The sequence below is a fragment of the Bos mutus genome, chromosome 7 (assembly GCF_027580195.1).
Source record: "Bos mutus isolate GX-2022 chromosome 7, NWIPB_WYAK_1.1, whole genome shotgun sequence".
Taxonomy (NCBI): domain Eukaryota; kingdom Metazoa; phylum Chordata; class Mammalia; order Artiodactyla; family Bovidae; genus Bos; species Bos mutus.
Genome location: NC_091623.1, coordinates 2000030 through 2022115, shown reverse-complemented (window position 1 = coordinate 2022115; position 22086 = coordinate 2000030). Strand labels below are relative to the sequence as shown.

The window sequence follows — 22086 nt, the reverse complement described above, 5'->3', positions numbered from 1 at the left end:
TTATAGCAACCCTTCAAGAAAGGTGCTTTTATTCTCATTACCATTTTAGAGCTGAGGAAACTGTACCAAGAATAACTTGCCCCAGGTGACAGTGCCAGAAGAAGGGGTTTTGACATTCAAACCCCATCTGAGTCCAAATCCTATGACTGTGTATACACTTTCACTATACTCCCCCTTTTTTTTTGGCCACACCGCTCAGCTTGTGGGATCTTGGTTCCCCAACCAGGAAGTGAACCTGCACCCTAGGCAGTGGAAACACAAAATCCTAACTACTGGACCGCCAAGGAATTCCCTGCCCTGTTATTTTTGATGTTTTCCTTCATTATTGAGATAGATTCAAATAATGATAAAATGAGTATATCATAGTACTTTGCTGTTTAATTGAAAGGAATTCTAACATTTGGTTTTTAAGGTAAATTATTATTTTTTTAAATCTTAAGTCTTTAGAATCCATTTTCCACCTGTCTTTGTGAGCTTATCTAGACATTTAGACATTTCTGAATTTTCCATCTCAAGCCCTCAGAATCTGGCAGATGGGTCTACATCTTCGTTCTGTGACTCTTTAAAAGGAAACACTTTAAAAGGCAAGAAAGAAACTCCTCCTGGGAAGTAAATATAGGTGAATACAAGTTTTGAATTTAAGTTAATAGAGCCATTGTTCCCAGCCATCCAAAATGATGCATACTATGCACTAAGTGGTATAGGGGAGGAGAAGCTTAAGACAGATTTATTCTCTTTAAGGAGCATGTTACTTATTAAGATTGAAAACATTAGGAAGTTAAATGACAATATCGATGACATGGGGTGATACCTATTTTGACAAATAAAATAACTTACTGGTACTGAGTCATATTTTGTGCTGAGACTTTTCATTAGAAAGTAGCTTCTATAAACATGGAATAAATTGATATCAAATATGTTTTAATGGCCAGCATGTTATTAAGTTGCACTGTTACTTGTTTTTAAGTATTACGGAAATTTTATTCAGAGTTTTTAAATGATCCAAAAAGTAACTGAATTTAAAGGGAAAGAGAGATACACAGTTCTGTGGTTAGGATAACCTAAATGTGGGCTGGGATTGGTCTTGTTTTAAACCAGATTATTATCCATTGCAACCTAGATAGCATATTAAAAAGCAGAGATATTACTTTGCCAACAAAGGTCCGTCTAGTCAAGGGTATGGTTTTTCCAGTGGTCATGTGTGGATGTGAGAGTTGGACTGTGAAGAAAGCTGAGTGCAGAAGAATTGATGCTTTTGAACTGTGGTGTTGGAGAAGACTCTTGAGAGTCCCTTGGACAGCAAGGAGATCCAACCAGTCCATCCTAAAGGAGATCAGTCCTGGGTGTTCATTGGAAGGACTGATGCTGAAGCTGAAACTCCAGTACTTTGGCCACCTGATATGAAGAGTTGACTCATCGTAAAAGACCCTGATGCTGGGAGGGATTGGGGGCAGGAGAAGAAGGGGATGACAGAGGATGAGATGGCTGGATGGCATCACTGACTTAATGGACGTGAGTTTGGGTAAACTTCAGGAGTTGGTGATGGACAGGGAGACCTGGTGTGCTGCGATTCATGGGGTCCCAAAGAGTCAGACACGACTGAGCGACTGAACTGAACTGAACTGATTATCCATTGTGAAGCATGATCAAATGAAGCATAATATAGTGTAAGAGGCTTAACAAATCAAAAAGCTGTGAATGCTTTTGGGCTCATGGAGTAAGAAAATAATGCTGAGATTTTAGGTGAGGCTTAGACATCTTGCCAAATAATTTTCTTGTCTATTCCTTTTCCATACATGGGATAGATTGCTGCTTCTCAGTATAAGAAGGTTTTAATTTGTACTGGAGAAGTTCCTGTGTGGTTCTTTCGCATGCATCTCTAAGCATTGCTCTTTGTCCTTCTCGATGGTCTTGTGTGACAGTTTGTGTATGTGTGTATGTGTTGCCTTGCCAAAGAACAAGTTAACTAACAAAAAGGATCTCAAGTTTACCACAATACCCTGACTAAAACAAACCAACAAAACACAGCAAACAAGCTGAAAAGCAAAAAGAAGGGATTTTTTGCAGTCAGGAAATAGAAACTAAAATCAATAAAATGTCTCATTGACAAGAGAAGGGAAGAAAAATTTTATAAATTTCCCGACCTCTTTCACTTCCCCAAAGCTAGGTTGAAACCTTTTGTGTTCTTTATTATACTCTTTTGAAAAATGGCACCACACTCTTTTAAAGTAAGACTGAAAGAATGTGCTCCTCTTGAAAACATAATTAAATCGTACTGTTTGGGTGTAAAAGATTTCTTTAAATATAGATGGACACAAGAAAAGAGAAACTGTATGACCATACAGTAAAACTTTCAGACTTTTCCAATGGGAATGAAGTAAAATTTTTAGTGTTATTTATAGCCATGATCCTCATATTTTTAAATTACTGGGCAATTTGTTGAAACATGTTATATAATGATTTTTCTGAGAAAAATGTCAAACATTGCAGAAATTAGGTGTATAAGAATGCCATAAAATTTTTTATTCTTTAGCTGTGAACTATCATGATCAGCTCCTAAAAACCAAACTTTTTTTTTCCACATCATAATGCACACTGGTCTACATGAAATTAGATGTTTTCACATAAAAAGTAACTTTAAAAGCAGTTCAAAGTAGCAGAGGTACTTTAGAAAGATGGTAACGATAACCCTGTGTACGAGACAGCAAAAGAGACACTGATGTATAGAACAGTCTTATGGACTCTGTGGGAGAGGGTGGGAAGATTTGGGAGAATGTCATTGAAACATGTGAAATGTCATGTATGAAACGAGATGCCAGTCCAGGTTCAGTGCACGATGCTGGATGCTTGGGGCTGGTGCGCTGGGAAGGCCCAGGGGGATGGTATGGGGAGGTTGGGAGGGAGGAGGGTTCAGGATGGGGAGCATGTGATTTTTTTTTAAAAAATAAAATTAAAAAAAAAAAAAAAAAAAAAAAAAAAAAAAAAAAATAAAAAAAAAAAAAATAAAGTAGCAGAGGTAAAATAATGGTAAAATGCAAAAGTAGCAGAGGCAAGGAGCTACAGAGTGAAGGGCAGATAATGATTTGCCTGAATGAATTCGTCATCAGTGCAAATGAAATTCTTCATTGAAATTTTAAAACTTGAGATACTATGCTTTGAACCTTTTTTATTAGTTGCTTTGTAAATATAAATCCAAATTAATGGTATATAATGTTACATATATTTGCAAAATACTTGTTAAATTATTTTCTAATGTGTTCAATGAAAATATTGACTGTATTTCTATAAAACATGAAAGTATTTTCAAGATTTAGTGTAAGTCCAGTTCTCCTTATTAAAAATTGGTATTAAAATTATTTTTAAATGGTCTTGGGCCTCTTCTTGGACTTAACTTTTGAAATAACCCAGAAAAAGAATGCATTTACCTAAACATAAGTTCAAGTATAAAGCACTTAAAGCCACTGTTGGAGTGAGAGATGTTGGGAGCTGCAGTGTCAACATAGGCCCTGTAACAGTGTGATCAAAGAAGGCATTTTGATGAGTAACCACATTAGCAGTACAGCCTGATCAATTTGAACAGCCAGAACTTTTCAGAAGGAAAAATGGGCAACCATATGAGTTTCCTTTGAATATTATCAGTATGTTAATTAAATATTTCTTAAGCTTTGAACAAGGTTTAGGCCCTTCAAGTTTTACTACCTTTGAAGGAGATGATAGATAAATAAAAATAAAAGACTATTTCGGATTTGGTGCTATATACTAAATATTTGCCAAAGAGAAAATGAGGTTAGGATAATAATGAGAGTGGATTTAAATTAGTGTAACAGAGTGGTTAGGTGATCTCATCTCAGATTTTGGGTGTTTTCATTGAGGGTAAGATCAAACTTCGTGGTTATTTAAAGGCCTAAGATGTTTTAACTTTAGGTTAACAATTTTTATCTGTCAATATCCCCCCCTTCTTTTTTTTTCTAGTATTGCTGAATGCTGCAGCACTCCTTACTCACTTTTGGGTTTGGTCTTCACGGTTTCTTTTGTTGCCTTGGGTGTTCTGACACTTTGCAAGTTTTACTTGCAAGGTTACCGAGCTTTCATGAATGATCCTGCCATGAATCGGTAAGTTCTTTGCTCCGAACAGTTCTAAAAATTTAAATTTTATCTAACTTAAAGAAATAATGATGAATTTCTTTGTTGATGAATTTTAGAGGAAATGGAATTTTGAGGACTTTTTCTGGGGAAATGGTTGCTATATTTGGGTTAACATGCTATTAAAAAAACCCTAAATTTCTATGTATAAAAGATTGTATTTTTATTGTATGTACATAACATGTATATTAGATACTTTTCCTTTCTTAGATTTATTTAAGAGATTTTTGATAGCTTTTTCCCATTTTGAATTTGTGTCACTCTGCTAAAATCAGATTTCTATATTGGGTACTCCCTTAAAGATTTGTATTTTTTATATTTGAACATAATTTTTATACCAATTGAAGTTTCAAAAGACACATTAATGAGGATGCAGAATAGTTATTCCAATTGTTACTAAATCACTGAGATCTGGTATTAGGAAGCTATCTCTAGAACTTGTCATGATTCCTGTTACCTTAATTAATATAGAGGTTTACTGATTTTATTTAAGTTTACATAACCTCTTGAAGTATTTAAATCTTTATGGGATATTTCAGAAGTAGTAGATGCCGAGTACCTTGTAAATTGAGAGGAAATTTTTATTTTGTTGTATATTAGTTTTTTGAAGACAGAAAAGAAAAAAACATATGCTCCATAATTTTCCTGCCAGTCCCAGCTAACACCTTTATAATGAAAAGAGTGGGTGGGAGCAAGAAAGAAAAATAATTCTTGTTTAAGTTCACAAAATTCATACCATTCAAAGAGCACTAAAGGGAAAATGACAACTTTCTCCTCCTACTTCCCATTTCCCCTGCACAAAGATAACAGCTACAGGTGGTGATTTTAAAAATTTCTTATAGGGAAAAGTATATATATATATATATATATATATTCTTTTCCACATACTATACACATTGTTCTGTACCTTAGTTTGTCATGGGTTAGATAGATTTCTTATATTTTGTTTTTATGTCAACACATCAGATACATCTCATTCTTTTTGATGAATGCATATTATTACAAAAATAATGTGTCTCTTTTTTTTTTTGCTATTTAAATAATGGTACTATCAGTATCTTTGTTCACATCTCTTTTTTAAAACCCTTACATAGGAAAATTTTAAACCAAAAAAGTTGAGAAAATAGTAAAGTGAACCCCCATGTATGTACCCAGCACCCATCTCCAGTGATGTGGCCAGGGTCATGTGCTGTGTATCCCATCCATTCCACTTGTTTTGTCCCATAACCTGGCTGCATTTGTTTGAAGCAAATTCCAGATACAGTATTATTTTACCTCTGAATCTTTTAGGAAAAAAACGTAACTACAATAGAGCATTCATTTCTAATAGAAGAATTCCTTGACATCAGATAACCCAGTTGGTGTTTGTAGTTCCTTAATTATCTGCCTGAATTGTAAAAAACATTTTGTTTGCTCAATTCAGGATCCAAATAAGGCCCATATTTCAGAGGTTGGGTATGCCTGTCAAGTTTCTTTCAATATTTAGGTCCCTGTTATCTCTATATTTTTTCCCTTTAATTTTATTTGTTGAAGACATCAGATTGTTTGTCCTACTTAATTTTTCATGGATTTTACTGATTATATCCCCATAACACATGACGTGTTCCATTATTCACTTTTTCGTATCTGTATATCCTAAAAATCTTTTTGTACTACATCCATAGGGTAAATTACCAGTAAGATTATTGAATTGAAGGGTATGTAATTTTAAATTTATTAGCAAATTCTTCTCCAGAAATATTTTACCTATTTATATCTCAACATTAGTTGGCTCATATTTTTTTACATTCCTTGTCAGTACTTTGATCATCAAACTTTGAAATATTTGCTGATTTGTGGATTTGAAAACTGTACCTGTCCTTTGCTCATTTCTCATTTATTTGCCAGATCCTTCAGAATTCAAGTCATTGGGATAAAAAGGTCTTAGGACTTTGTATATATATTCCATAAAGAAATTGAATTTCAAAAAAAGTATTTGTATTTGTCTCTGGTTCTTATGGACTTCTTAAAGAGACATTTGCTACCCAAAGATTATACAGACATTCACCTAATGGTTCTGTATTTTATAATCAGGAGACAGTTCATAACACACGTGCTAAGTCACTTCAGTCGTGTGCGACTGTTTGAGATCCTGTAGACTGTAGCTGGCCAGGGTCTCTGGAGTGGGTTGTCACTTCCTCCTCCAGGCAGTCTTCCTGACTCAGGGATGGAACCTGTGTCTCCTGCGTCTTCTGCATTGGCAGGCAGCATTAGCACCACCTGAGAACCCCAGTTCATAATATGAGTGTATATAATTCAGTGGCTAGCTAGGAATGCTAGGGGTATCTGGCTCATTAGCAAAGCCTGGTTAGAGCACTTTTACTTATCTTAGACATTGCTTTAGTTCTCCTCACTATATGCTGAAATTATAGCTATTATGTTTTGCACATGTAGTGATACATTATGATTATATATTACTACATTGACATTAATATTCTGATCAGGTGTTTTGTCTAAGAATAGAACAGAAATATGTAACAATAGTCTAAGCCTCTGGATTATTTTCTCTCAAAATTAAATGTGATTCTGATTACTGTTTTTTTTTCCCGAAAATGTACGCTTTTCCAGGGGCATGACAGAAGGAGTTACGCTGTTAATCCTGGCGGTGCAGACTGGTCTGATAGAACTGCAGGTTGTTCACCGGGCATTCCTGCTCAGTATTATCCTTTTCATTGTTGTAGCTTCTATTCTTCAGTCTATGTTAGAGATTGCAGATCCTATTGTTTTGGCGCTGGGAGCATCTAGAGACAAGTAAGAAACTTCCTAAAAGACATTTTTGTTGTATTCTTTACATGAGTTCATTGCCTGAAGATTTAGATATTGTTTAGATACAGAAGATAATATGAATAATTGGTATTAGCTTATTAACAAATTTATTTTTTTTTATATGTGTTTGACTTTTCTGTTGTTTTTCCTTCAACATTTCTATAGTTAAAAGTCGCATTAAAGGCTAAGTAATTTACACATCAGCTTTTCTTCTTCGGAGAAATGTAACACTTTTTTATATTTATCCAGTTTTGAAATAATATAAAGCATAAAATTTAGTCCAGTAAATGTAACAAATAATATACAGTTTTATTCTGTGTACTAAAGTACTAAGGAGAAGAAACATTGAGGAACTACAAACAAAGAAGAGAAAAATAAAGGTTGTCAAGCATTAATGAAATTTTTACAGTCTTATCTGATGGCTTGTTTGCAACTAACTGAGGTTATAATGGGGATTCTTGACACCTTATGGGACCAACTGGATTCAAATTCATTCATCTCATATTACAAAAATTTTCTGAATGAATAAAAGCCAATTATGATTTAGCTCTTTAAGATACCATTTTGGCTTATGGTAATTTATATAAGGACATGCTCTAAAGAATTGCTTAAATTCAGTGCCACTATTTTTTTCCAGCATCCTTCTGTACATTCTGATTATTGAAATAACCTGATTTAATTGCTTCTTTGGTGGTACATTATGAGTAAGGGAGCAGGCAGCCTTGGTGGAGATAGAATTTTGACAGAAGAGTTTAAAACACTCCAAATTAGGTTTACCTTTCTATCCCTGTATCCCAGATTGTCAAACATTCTGAAAACTTTCTCAAGTGGTAAAATGGCTGAAAGAGTCAATTTAAATAAACTCTTGGATATGTTTCAGATAATTTAAATCATTATAGTTATTTGAGATTTGGTTTTGAGGTTTAGAATTTCTCAATAGAAGCTTTTAAGATGTTGAATTCAATGGTGAACTCAGTTAAATAGTCATTTAAATTGTTTTGACCAAAGTTCAATTACTCTTCTGTCATCTCTGGCAGTATCCTTTAGTATTATTAACTATACTAGTTAGAAGACTAATACAATACTATAGAAAGTTTGGGAAAGAGGAAAACAGATCATAATTTCAGTGCCATAAGGATCAGTAAATCCAGTTCTGGGTCTTTCCAGGGTGCTGAACTAGCGTCGTTACTGACTTCTTCCCTCTGAGATCAAGTGCAGAGGAAGTTTAGAGGGAAAGGAGCAGGACTGAGAAGCCCTGTGTGTGGGTGTGGAGTGGCAATTTTGGATGGGTGTCACTGTTACTCTTGTTTGTATATAGCAGCATTATTAGCCTGAGGCAAGTGAAGCTCCTGGCTGTGTGAGGATGAGATGGGAATGAACAATTCGGTTCTGTTCTTTCCCATGAATTAAATGGCAGTACGTTTTTGTTGTTGTTGTTGTTGTTTTTTAATGAAATGGAAAAGTTGTGAGAAAAATATAACGTACCAGACCTGACTCAAGAATTGAAAAGCTTGGCTAGTTCTGTAACTGTTACAGAAATGGAAACAAAAGGTAAACATCCTGACCCAGGTGGCTTTACAGGCGAGGCAAGTGCTGCCAGACATCCAAGGAGCAGATATCCATGCTTTAAACAGACTTCCAAATCATAGAAAGAACCTTCCTCCCAGCCCTTCCCCTTCTTTGAAGCCAGTATAAATCCATATTGAAATCAAAACAGACAACTTGAGAAAGATAAAGTTTATTTCACTCACAACAGGAGATACTATGACGTTTTTATAATAATTGACTCAGGTACAGACAACTTGACCAATGGAATGGAGCCCCCAAGCAAGTCCATATGTATATGGACCTTTGGTGCATGACAGAAGGGGCATGTCAGGTGATGGGGGCAGGTGGTCATGTAATGTAGCTGGAAAAAAAATGATTTCTATTTGGAAAAGGATGGAATTGGATTCCTGTCTCATAGCCGTAAACAAAAGAATTAGCTCCAAAATTGTAGAGACTTAAATGTCGAAATAAAAAATTAAATCTGCATAGAGTAGTATATTTTAGACCTTCAAGGAGGAAAAAAATTTGTTAAACTGATGGAGCTGGTTGTGAAAAGACTAAGAATGACGATGATTATGAAAGAAGTGATAAATCTAATTATTAAAATTAATAACATTTTCTAAACCTAAAGGTAACTTAAATTAGACATGATGGTTACAAACTGGGAGAAGATATTTATAGTATTCACACTTGCCCAAGAATTAGTATCTAGAATATATAAACAACTCAGATCATTGAGTGAAGTGGCTAAAATCAGGCTTTTAGTGAAAGAGCAAACAATGACTATGAAGAGAGGTTCACTGTTTTTAGTGGTCAAAGAAATGTGAATCAAGACCTCTCTGAGTTACTGTTTTGAATCCATGGAAGTGTCAATGAATAAATAATAGAAAGGAAACAAGAAAGGGGGAGGGACTTGGCGGTAGTCCAGTGTTTAAGACCGTGCGCTACCAAAGCGTGAAGCCTGGGTTCAGTCCCTGGTCAGGGAACTAGATCCCATATGCTGCAACTAAGACACAGAACAGCCAAATAGATAAACTTTGTTAAAAAATTAAAAAGAAGAGAGAGAGAAGAATGTCAGCTGATATCTAAGGTAGAAGGAAACATAGGTCCTAGGATGTTAGGTTTCTGGTGGGAATATAAATTAGTGTAATCACTTTGGAAAACTAGCATTTTCTCCTATGTACATACTCAAGACATTTTGCACATGTTCAGGAGGGACATGTAGAAGAATGTTCATAGCACAATTTCACAATACCAAAAACCTGGGAGCAAATCATACACTAATCAGACAGGAAAGGGGGTGAATCAGTGTGATAATAGACACAGTGGGATGTTAAAAGCATTAGTGACACATTAAGCATTATGAATGGTTCATAGCAGTATATAAGTAAATCAAGAAAGATGACAATATAGAATGTCATTTTTATGTTAGAATTTTAAAATACACTCTTTAGGAATACATGTGGATGAAACAGCACTATAGAAAAGGAAGTAATCGAGTGAAGAGCACAGGATTCATGAAATGGTTTCATTGGGTGAAGGGAGGCAGGTCCTGGAATAGGCCAGCTGCCTCATGCTTAGAGTAGATTATGGTCCAGGCCCTCTCTTTTTTACGGAGAGATGGGTTCAGGAGTGCTTGTTACAGTTTCAGTTCAGTTCAGTCGTTCAGTTGTGTCCGACTTTTTGCGACCCCATGGACTGCAGCATGCCAGGCTTCCCTGTCCATCACCAACTCCCAGAGCTTGCTAAAACTCATGTCCATTGAGTCGGTAATGCCATCTAACCATCTCGTCCTCTGTTGTCCCCTTCTCCTTCCACCTTCAATCTTTCCCAGCATCAGGGTCTTTTCCAGTGAGTCAGTTCTTCACATCAGGTGGCCAAAGTATTGGAGTTTCAGCTTCAGCATCAGTCCTTCAGGTGTAAATACTTCAGGTGTAAATCCTTCAGGTGTAAATACTTAGGGTGTAAATGCCTTTTAAAGTTTAGGTATTTAAAATTGCTGATTGGATTATTATTAATAACTAATAAAAAGAGGGACTTGCACAGACCAATAAAGATAGTGTATTCTGAATCAAAGATTATGATTAATTCAGTTAACTGCACTGGGGATTGAAAAAGGGAAATGAAGAATGTCCTAAGTCTCCAAGTTAGAAGAACTATTAAAAGATGATACCGAAACACTACTTGTCTCTGTTACAAAGGAGGTAATTATTAGGGGGACATCCTCACGTGTCTTTGGCATTGGTTGGACTAGAGGTAATTTCCAGTGTTTAACTTAAAAAGGTGCCTCAGATAGTTTTAGCTATAGATATAATTGCTACTTTTATCTGTAAATTTGATTATGGTTGTTAGCATGGAATTTTACAACTATAGTTTATTTATTCAAATTATATAGCAGATTTTTAAATGATCAACATTTAAATGAAATGGACTGAGGTGAATTAAAAAAACTATTTTTCACTGTGTAGTACTTAACCTGTTAATGGAACGAATTTCCAGTGTCACTTTATGCTATACTTTTTACTTTTAATTTTAAATTAGATTTTTGTTTAATTTTAACTGAAATAAGGATATATATGTATATAATGTTTGTGTGTGTATAAAACAGAAATTAGACATAGGTTAAAACTGTTAGCATAGTTTTGTATTTATTTTTCTATGTACATGTATAATATGTAAATATATACCTACATTATGTAAGTGGATCATAGCTCGCTTGATTTTGAAAAATACGCTTAAAGTTTTCAGGCAAATTGCCCTATTATAGCTGTTGTTACAATAATTCCTTTCTGGCTGCTTTTTTTTTTTTAAATAAAAGTTTGGAATCTCAAAGCAGAGCTACAGTGGCAGTTTGTTTGTCCCTTAACATCTCATAAGAAACAAGTTTGACAGGAAAAGTTGTAAAACACTTTCCAAAGTACCTCGCTTTAACTTTAACCACAATGATAATTGATGTTCTTCTAATTAGAATTGCTGATGTGGACAGTCCTACACACTACAGTACTTGTGTGCTTTCTTTTCCTCCCCCGCCCTGTGTTATAATAAAGGTAGGGAGGATGATTTATGCTACTACTCTGTCTCCCTTGCAATACTTTGAATGGATCTGAGAACATATCATAGATGCTGATATTTAATTAAAGCAGCATAATTTTGTTGTAGCCATGAACTTTAAATTATTTTGGTTGAAATTCATGTTTTCTTATAATGTTTTTAAATAATCTGGGTTTGTTTTATAGGAAATCATTAAATGATTTAAGTCTCAGTGTTCAGTTTACATAGATTATAATTGTGTTTTGTTTTTAAGAGAGGGGACAGCTGTTTGGGGCTCACGCTGATTTCTAGATTTGTGGTCCTTATGTTACAAAATTACTCCAGCTTTGGCTTTTATTTGTCCCAGTAAGTGGAATTACCCAGAATCTTTTTAAATCCCTTGTTGGAGTAATAAGTCATTCCATCATCAAATGGCTTAATAAATTGAATATATTGGGTTGGCCAGAAAGTTTGTGTTCAGATTTTTCCCTAATGGCATGGAAAAACTGGGCTGAACTTTTTGGCCAACCCAATATAAAGTAAGCAATAAATTTGTAAGAGGTGAAAATCATACCTACCTTTTTTTTTTTTTTTTTTGCATAGAGTTTTTCAAAGTTCTGCTTAAGGAAGTTGCTGTTGGAGGGTTGTGTCATTTTTCTTTTAGAAATCGATATACAGTCTGTATTAAATTTGGAATATATTTAAGGAATTATCTATTAGAATATTACAGTGTATGAAGATGTAAACAAAAGAAAAGATTATGTTCCTTTTTTGGTGGTAACCAGGGAGCTCCTGCTGTCTATTCCACTATTGATAGTAAGGAGGGTTCAAATGGAACCAAAAGCTGAAATCTAAGGAATCTCTTGATATGTTGTGTGTGTTAAAAGCATAACATTATATGTGTAACTATTCTTGTGTGTAATAATTATGGTAAGCTTTTGTCCTGCTTACATCATAGGGCTTTGCAGTTGAGTGGATAGATGGGTAGGTAAGAAAAGGTAGTCATAGATGGAAAGTAGTTTGAAAAATTTCAAGCAGAAATAATTTTCAGGTTTTATTTGGCACTTACTTCAAACATGACTTTGTGCTCAGGAGCTGGAGTTATCATATTTTTCAAGCAGTTTAAATTTGGACAGTAGGACTTTTTTTTGTTAATGTTCAGTACATATATAAAAATATGTTTAATTAAATAATATAAAGTAAAAATATAAATAAAGGTATTTAGATGTATATGATATATAAAATACATATTATATATACATATATATTGAAAGAAACAGTGCTTCAGTTCATTGTATGATTGGTACAGGTGTTAAGAATTCTTAGAGGGTAGGTAATTCCTGGGGAAAAAATTACATTACCTGTATAAATACATTTGTTTAGCTTGAACTGATTGAAAGAGTTTAGAAAACAAGATGGGATGGAGACATTTCTGGTGGGATGTTTAAGACTGTTTGTGTTTTTCTGGGAAGACAATTAGCCATCAGATGTTGATGAGTTTGAGCCAAAAAATTGGGAGTGGAGGCCCTCAGATGCGAGGCTAGGAAGTTTAGAGAAGGTATTGACAGTATTATGCTAGTTGAGCTTTAGGATGATTAATCTATTCAGGAATAGGGGCAAGAAGGGAGGACAATCAGCTAATAGGTCTTAGATTTCCATGGTTCCTAGTTTTTCCTCATCCTCAGCACACGTGAGGGGTAATATGCCTGTTCATCGAGGGCCATTCCTTTCAGTAACACTGCACTTAATGGCCACACAGATGGCCGGAGAGATTTTCATCAAGGGTGTTGCGGGTGAGGAGAGGATGTCATGACTTAAGAAAGCAAATTACTGTCAAACCTGTTAAGGTTTAATGCTGTGAAAGCCTGAAATTGCTTTGAAATTGCTAGGAGTGGGAATGAGACTGAAAGCAAACTATTGAGGAAAAAAAAAAAAGAATTGGTAGTACTTGGCAACTGACTGAGTGCCCCAGGTTAAGGGAAAAGAAATCAGTCATGTTCTTGGAAGTACGATGCCTTGGACATGACTTGCCCTGAAATCTAGCCCTGTGACTTGGAGAAGGGTGTGTGGTAAAATGTTGTGAAATTGAAGCATGGCATAAGACCTGTGGGTTATCCTGCTGGGTGACAGACACATTAAAAGAATACTTTTCTTTCTTCAGGAGTTTATGGAAACACTTCCGTGCTGTGAGCCTTTGTTTATTTTTACTGGTATTCCCTGCTTATATGGCTTACATGATTTGCCAGTTTTTCCACATGGATTTTTGGCTTCTTATTATTATTTCTAGCAGCATTCTCACCTCTCTTCAGGTAAGTCCAGGATTAATGAACTTTGTATAATAAATAACTTTCTTATTTTTCCTTTCAGAAAAGGAATTACAAACTTTTTAAAAATTAACAATTAGAAGTGGACTTTTTAGGTGATTCCTTCCCATGCTCTTTACTAGAGGTTATTGAAGTACTAGGCCAATCTAAGTCACTGCATTTTTTTAATCAAGATTATTAAACTTTGCAATATCTCTTTTTCAAAATGGTATGGCATAGAACTGTCATGAAAACCTTAAATAGATAAGTAACTATAAAATATTAAGATTTTAGTGCTTGTTTGGAACACATTTTTAAGTAAATGTCTATTTGAAAATATCCATAATTTCATAATGTATATAAATGTATGATATCTGTGTATGTATTACAGAGATATGATGTACACAGACATGATACATAGACATGTACTTTACACACACATATACACTCAAACTATTACCATGGAATGGATAAGCTTATTGTAACTTGCAGGTGGAGCTTGGTTGCCTAATCAGTAACAAATAAGAATGCGGCACTGGTGATACAGATTTATTCATTGTTCCTTGTAGAAGTAAAGGTTCTTCGAAAGTTGAGGAACAGGCGTGAATAACAGAATTAGGAAAATTCAGGTAGAATTTTGAGGGCTTGGAGAGCAGGGGAAAGGATAAGTCAGAGAAGACTGATTACTAATCAGAATCATCATTAGGAAAGTTAACTCAGGGTCCTTTTCAGTATCAAAGATCTGCATTACTGAGATCACCCACATTTTAATTACATCACTGTCCCCTCTGCACATTAAATCTAGCATCCTAGAGGTATTAGTAATATGTTATTTTTTTAAGTCTGTGAAAAACTTTTTGTAGTGATTATATGCATACCTTTTTTTTTTTTTTTCTCCCAGGTTCTCGGAACACTTTTTATTTATGTCTTATTTATGGTCGAGGAATTCAGAAAGGAGCCAGTAGAAAACATGGATGATGTCATCTACTATGTGAATGGCACTTACCGCCTGCTGGAGTTTCTCGTGGCCCTGTGCGTGGTGGCCTATGGCGTCTCAGAGACCATCTTTGGAGAATGGACAGTGATGGGCTCAATGATCATCTTCATCCATTCCTACTATAATGTGTGGCTTCGGGCCCAGCTGGGGTGGAAGAGCTTCCTGCTCCGCAGGGACGCTGTGAATAAGATTAAATCATTACCCATTGCTACGAAGGAGCAGCTGGAGAAGCACAACGATATTTGTGCCATCTGTTATCAGGTAACTCTTGCAGTAAGAAGCCATTTGGGTGGGCCTGCGGGACTTTAACCACATTATCCAAATTCAAGTTAAATTTCCTGGGTGAAAAATAGTGGGCCTCAGAAATTATTAAAAACCTGATAAAATATTTCCAGTTTATTTCAAAAGTAAGTTTTAAATTTAGTCCCTGAAGTTCTAATTTACTGTTATTTTCAACATTGCTCACCCATAAATAAAGGAAAAACAGGTCAGGTGTATTTTATATTTACTCCTGAATATATGTAAATATATATAGTATATACACACTCACACATATGTATGTACTATCAAATATAGACTAACAATCAGGAGTCAGCAACTTCTGAAAAGTGGTGTGCCAAGATTCTGACTCTTTCCCTTCTGGTATTTCCAGGGTGGGGAATAAATGTTCATTGATACAGTTAGTGTAGGTGGAGAGAGTAGTGCTTCTCTATAGTTGAGGGGTGTCTGAGGTGAGTGCAGGCTCTGTGTGGAAGTGGGGGCAGGAGATACAGTAGAGGCAGCCAGTCGGTGTACATTACAGGTGGCCTCCGTGACGTCTTTGGTACAAGAGCCCTCCGTAGAGGATGACTGCCTTCTATCAGGAATTGAAAGATAGTATTTAAATCAGCTTGGAGATAGAGCAATAACATACAACAGCCCTGGACTTGAGTCAGCAGTCACCTGTGCAGGAGGGTGACAGCAGCTTCTCAAGTTAAACCGTACTGTAGGAAATACGGGCAGAAATCCTGGGTGACAACACAAGCTGTTCCTGTACAGTCACTCTTAAAAAAGAGTGTAGGCTGACGGAAGAAAACTATAGATAGTATCAGGGGCTTCCCTCATGGCTCAGATGGTAAATAATCCACCTGCAACGCAAGGGACCTGGCTCGATCCCTAGGTTAGGAAGATCCCCTGGAGAAGGGAATGGCAACCCACTCTAGTATTCTTGCCTGGAGAATCCCATGGACAGAGGAGCCTGCTGGGCTACAGTAAATGGGGTCACAAAGAGTCGGACACGATTGAGTGACTAACAGTGTCAGTGAGTGTACAGGGGTTGGGACTTGCTCCAAGCTGCTTTATAGCATAGATGTTATGTGCTTGTGTGTTAAGACTGTCAGGAAGAGGAATTTTTCCCAATAGTAAAATTCAGCTGTCACTTTTTGATTGTTACTGGAGCATACTTGGGGTACTAGCAGAATATTTTCCAGGTTGGTTTTGCATTTGAGGGGATGGAGGAGCAGTGTAGATTCCCCCCAGATTAAGTGGCCGTTGTCTTCGTTCTGGCTCCTTTGTGCCCCGTAGCCTTGTAGGATGCAGGACAAAGCACGGCAGAGACAGATTTGAGGCACACTGGCTTCAGCTGCCGATGTCTAAGTATACCGTCTCTGGGACTCGAGAGTCCTCTTTTTGTGTTTCTCGTTGTCACATCACTTTTTTTGAGGTGCCTGGACTACCTGCTGACACCACACAGAAAACGAAACTCGAATCGCTTACCTTCCCAGCTGGCTGCTCTTCCTTGGATGGCTTTCTGCTTAAAAGTCCACTCCCAGGTGTTACTGGTTCTTGGCAAGGAATTTCTGTGATAGCCACAACTCCATGGTTTGGGACTTGAGACAAAATTAATGGTTGATTCACCAAATGTGTATTGTTATAATTTAAATTTCATATCCTCAGCCTTCCCTCCCCAAATATATCTCACACAGGGACTATTAGTGTAAAGTATACCACTGCTTATTCCAGTGGTTATTGAACCTAAATGTGCATGAAAGTCCCATGGGTGGCCTGCTGTACCTGTGGATTTGTGAATGCCATCTTCAGATAGCCAGATCAGAAGGTCTGGGATGGCCCCAGAATGTGCATGGTTAGCAAGCACTCCGGTGGTTCTGATGCATGCCAAGAAACACTGGCTTGTACTGTGGAAACTGGGATGTACATTGTCCCTGACGAAGTTGCCACTTCCTTGCCAATACCCTGGTGTTATGTGACTGATTTTGTCTCCTTGCCAATAATCTCATCATGGAATAATCTTTTGAGCTGTGTAGAAGCGAAAAATGGAGAAAGTCCCATCTTCATCAGACTTCCTGAAGTTCTGATTATACTCGTGGAGACCCAGTAATTGTACTGCTATAGTTTTATACCTTTGTGTTCACACTAAGACAGAACCCAGTTACATAGGTTGTTTCTGCCTCATGTTTGGTTTTTACTTCCTTTTAGAAATTGCTTAGCCAGTGGTTCTTGTTTTGTTTGTATAAAGGGGTCTCTGATGGCAAGAGGATTATTACAAACATACACAGTGAGTTTTATTGTAAGATCTGTGTTACAGATTTTCTATGGAGACTTTGTAGGAAAGGAAAGGAAAGTTGGAACTAGAACACATGCGTAGCGGCAAAGGTTTTAGACAACAGACGTTCATGAGGTATCTCTTTCCCCCCTTTGTAGGACATGAAATCTGCCGTGATCACACCTTGCAGTCACTTCTTCCATGCAGGCTGTCTCAAAAAGTGGCTGTATGTCCAGGAGACCTGCCCTCTGTGCCACTGCCACCTCAAGAACTCCTCGCAGCTGCCTGGGTTAGGCGCTGATCCGGTTCCACAGCCTCCCGCCGGAGCCGAGCAGCACGCACTCCGAGGAGGTACCGAAGCCCCAGGCCAGGAGCTTCCTCAGGGGCCTAGGGCACAAGAAGGTTCTAGGGATAAGGACGTTCCACAGCCTCCCGGTGGAGCTGAGCAGCACGCACTCCAGGGAGGTACTGAAGCCCCAGGCCAGGAGCTACCTCAGGGGCCTGGGGCACAAGAAGGTTCTAGGGATAAGGACGAAGGCATTGCCAGAAGATCAGATAGCCAGGAAGGGACTTGTGATCCCAAGGAAAATCCTCCTGGTGCAGAAGATGAAGCTCTTCCTGTTGAGGTCGGCCTAGAAGAGAAGCAGCAGGAGTAGCACTTCACTCTCCGGAGATGACGTTAACTCATGGTGGGATCTGTGCTCAGATTTGAGAAGCGGATGTATGAGGTGATTAGGCAGGAAGCTTGACATTCCAAGGATCTAATCCAGGAAGTGCTCTCAGTGGAGACCCCCTGCTTTCATCCCCTTGACACTGGGGGAGGAAGTTTTGCAGTGTATGCTAATCAAAATGTATATATCCTATGCTGGTGTTCATCGGTAGAGGTTTGCCAAGAAAATTCAACCTCAGGAACTTCAGAAACAGCCCCTGATTTGTAAGGGATAAATAAAATCAGATTGGAGCATCTGAAAGGGGCTAAAGGAAGGAGGATGGCAAGCATGAGGACGGCACAGGAGGCAGCAGGCAGAGGTGGAACTGACCCTTCACTTTCTACGGAACAGGACCGTTCTTGTTACAGAGTATGAGTGGTGACCAGACCTTTTTCTCCGCCCCCTTTCCCCTCAGTTAATTGGAACTCAGTCAGGTGATTATCTGTACAGCACTGAAATGAAATCAAAGATGTAAAAGCATTGATTGTATTCAAAGATTGAAGCACGCTCATACTTCGTATGTGCTTTGGGGGAGGGGGTGGGTGGGCACGTGGGCCTTGCGGGTGCATTCATGTAATCCGAGACTCTTGAACTTTATGATGGAGTCTTCAATATTTTGATGTATATGAAACTTTTGTTAATACACTGTATACTGTGTTGGCTGTGTGAAGTAAACTAAAACTCTAATGAACACTTTGGAGTCCACATTAGTGTAGGAGACCAAAGTGGGAAGGGCTTTAGGGCACTGAGAAAGGCCCTGAGTGTACTTTCCAATCCTGTGTAATGTTTAATTCTTGGCAACTGAATCAAAGCAGTGTTAAATTATGGCAATATTTGCACTTGGGGAATGAGTACATAACGTATGATCACACTCTGCAAATGCCACTTTTAAAGCTGTTAATAGACTTTGCACCTTTTCTTTGACAAGGATGTGTCATATTTAAATTTTTACATTCATCATGGTTACAGGTAGAACTAGGGAGGGGGGAATGTAATTTTTTATGGGAATTTTGATATGAAAAGAAACTAGTCATTTATTTATACAATAGGCTTGGCTCAAAAAGTGTTTTTCAACTTGGTATTCCTAATGTGGGATGTGACTTTATTTTATTTTTAGTAGCAGATTTGGATGTAGACTGACATAGCTGAATGTCTTAATAAATTTAAATTTGAAGATAACAGTGTTTTATTCCTGTGGTGATTTTTACTGTAAAGTGTCTTGCTGAAATTCTTTTCTTAGGAGGTTTTGCTTATCCAACTGGGCTTCTGATATCTTGATCCCTGTCAGAAAATGCCCGGCAGATGGCAAAACTTTTTGACTGAAAAGGATCAGTTCTTTGCAATCTTCAATACTGCTGGCTGAATGAGTTACAAGCAGGAATCAAGACAGATGGGAGAAACATCAGCAACCTCAGATATGCGGATGATACCACTGTCATGGCAGAAAGTGAAGAGGAACTAAAGAGCCTCTTGATGAGAGTGAAGGAGAGTGAAAGAGCTGGCTTAAGACTAAATATTAAAAAAACTAAGGTCCTGGCGTCCACCTCCATCTTGCATAGCAAATAGAAGGGGAAAAGGTGGAAGTAATGATAGATTTCCTCTTCTTGGGCACCAGAGTCACTGCGGATGGTTACTGCAGCCATGAAATCAGAAGTCGACTGCTTCTTGGCAGGAAAGCAATGACAAACCTAGACTGTTGAAAAGCAGAGACACTACTCTGCTGACAAAGGTCTGTAGAGTCAAGGCTACAGTCTTCCCAGTGGTCATGTATGGCTGTGAGAACTGGACTGTAAAGAAGGCAGAATGCCAAAGAATCGATGCCTTCAAACTGTGGTGCTGGAGAAGACTCCTGAAGTCCCTTGGACAGCAAGGAGATCAAACAAATCAGTCTTCAGTTCAGTTGCTCAGTTGTGTCTGACTCTGTGACTCCATGGATTGCAGCACGCCAGGCTTCCCTGTCTATCACCAACTCCCAGAGCTTGCTCAAACTCATGTCCGTTGAGTCGGTGATGCCATCCAACCATCTCATCCTCTGTCGCCCGCTTCTCCTCCCGCCTTCAATCTTTCCCAGCATCAGGGTCTTTTCCAATGAGTCAGTTCCTCGCATCAGGTGGCCAAAGTATTGGAGCTTCAGCATCAGTCCTTCCAATGAATATTCAGGACTGATTTCTTTTAGGATTGATTGGTTTGATCTCTTTGCAGTCCAAGGCCTCTCGAGTCTTCTCTAATGCCACAGTTCAAAAGCGTCCATTCTTACGCGTTCAGCTTTCTTTATAGTCCAACTCTCACATCCATACATGACTACTGGAAAGACCATAGCTTTGACTAGACAGACCTTTGTTGTCTTTGCTTTTTAAAATGCTGTCTAGGTTGGTCATAGCTTTTCTTCCAAGGAGCAAGTATCTTTTAATTTCATGGCTGCAGTCACCATCTGCAGTGATTTTGGAGCCCCCCAAAAATAAAATCTCCCAAATCAGTCTTAAGGGAGATCAACCCTGAATATTCACTGGAAGGACTGATGATGAAGCTCTAGTATTTTGGTCATCTGATTCGAACAGATGACTCATTGGAAAAGTCCCTGATGCTGGGAAAGATTGAGGGCAGGAGAAGAGGACATAGCAACCCACTCCAGTGTTCTTGCCTGGGGAATCCCACAGACAGAGGAGTCTGGTGGGCTACGGTCCATAGAGTAAGACATGACTGAAGTGACTTGGCATGCATCCACAAACTCCACTTCAGGCTTACTGAGTCAACAACCTTTGGGGTACCCGAGAACATGCATTTCATAACTTCCTTCGTGATTCTATCCAACTAGCCTAACACCAGCATGGTTTTACATTTAGAAAGGAAGTGGCTAGACCAAAAGGAATTTCCAGGTGTAGCTGGAAGTTTCTCACTGTCCTGGCGATCCTGGTGAGGCAGAAAACAGAGCAGATGGCTCCCTCTGGTGGTGTAGTTAGGCTGTTGAACATAGAGGTGATCTCAAATTTAAACCGATATCAGCCCTTGTGTAAAAGGTAGCTTCCTGGTGCCTTGTTTGAAGGAATAAGATTGCATATGAAACTAAAATTATTTATGTCACAGTGAACTGGGCCATCCTTTGGCATCAAAGGATGCTGTCATGTAGACATAAAGTTCTCAGGTGTTTTCATGAAAATGGGGACTTCTTTGTCATCAGTTTCACAATACCATACACTTTTTAACCTCCTAAGAGCACAGAGACCTCAGTTCTACTTACCAAGTCACATGAGCCACTCAGTTCAACAGCCTGGTGGACAAATAACACAAATAATAATATCAACAATAATAAATATCAGTGCATATCCTTTGGTTTCAGTTGGGGGAGCAAGATTATGTTGCAGTTAAAAAAAAAAAAAAACCCTCAAGATATCAGTGCTTCAGAACAAAGGTTTACGACAAACACCGCACAAGTCCTGCACAGGTGAGGTGCTGTGTCTGGTACAGGCGCTCAGGTATTGAGGCTGAAGGAACCATCACGGTCTTGAACCTGCCTGGTGGTGACGGCAAAGTGAAAGGTTCTGGAAGGCTGTCCATGCTCCTCCTGGCAGTGGACCCATGTCTTCTCTGCTTCCCACCCCATGGCCACAGCTGTGGTCCCATCCACACAAGACTGTGGAAGTTCAGTCTTCCTCCTGGGCCTGGAAAGAGAAGGCATCAATTGTGCTGATGACTGCCACACCTTGGTTGAAGCAACACTTAATTTCTTATTTACACATTATGTAAAATTTGGGAATACATCTGTGAATGGTTCAAAATATACCCATTGAGAACTTCTCCGACTTAATTTGTTCCTTGTTCTAATATGCTGGGGTAGTGGCACTGTGTGACGCCATCCGCATTTCAAATTTCTATTTTCCAGTCATTTTTTAAATGTGTCTTCAGCGCACAGCCAGACATTTGACTTAGGAAGAAGATATATAGTTTAACCACCTAGATTGTACTGCTGAGGAGAAAACCAGAAAATTAGATTCAATTTCCCTTCTATGA

General features: G+C 38.0%; 1 protein-coding gene across 7 annotated transcripts in view; it reads left to right on the top strand.

Annotated features, from left to right (window-relative positions):
- Nucleotides 1–19257, top strand: part of RNF145 (ring finger protein 145) — a 63174-nt gene extending 43917 nt beyond the window's left edge. For all 7 annotated transcript variants that reach the window (XM_070373024.1, XM_070373028.1, XM_070373022.1 and 4 more), the window contains 5 exons: nucleotides 3973–4113; nucleotides 6751–6933; nucleotides 13688–13835; nucleotides 14731–15087; nucleotides 17527–19257. In XM_070373024.1, the coding sequence (XP_070229125.1) occupies nucleotides 3973–4113; nucleotides 6751–6933; nucleotides 13688–13835; nucleotides 14731–15087; nucleotides 17527–18024 (1327 nt within the window). In that variant the 3' untranslated portion in view covers nucleotides 18025–19257. The remainder of the gene's footprint in view (nucleotides 1–3972; nucleotides 4114–6750; nucleotides 6934–13687; nucleotides 13836–14730; nucleotides 15088–17526) is intronic.
- The last annotated feature ends 2829 nt before the right edge of the window (nucleotides 19258–22086 follow it).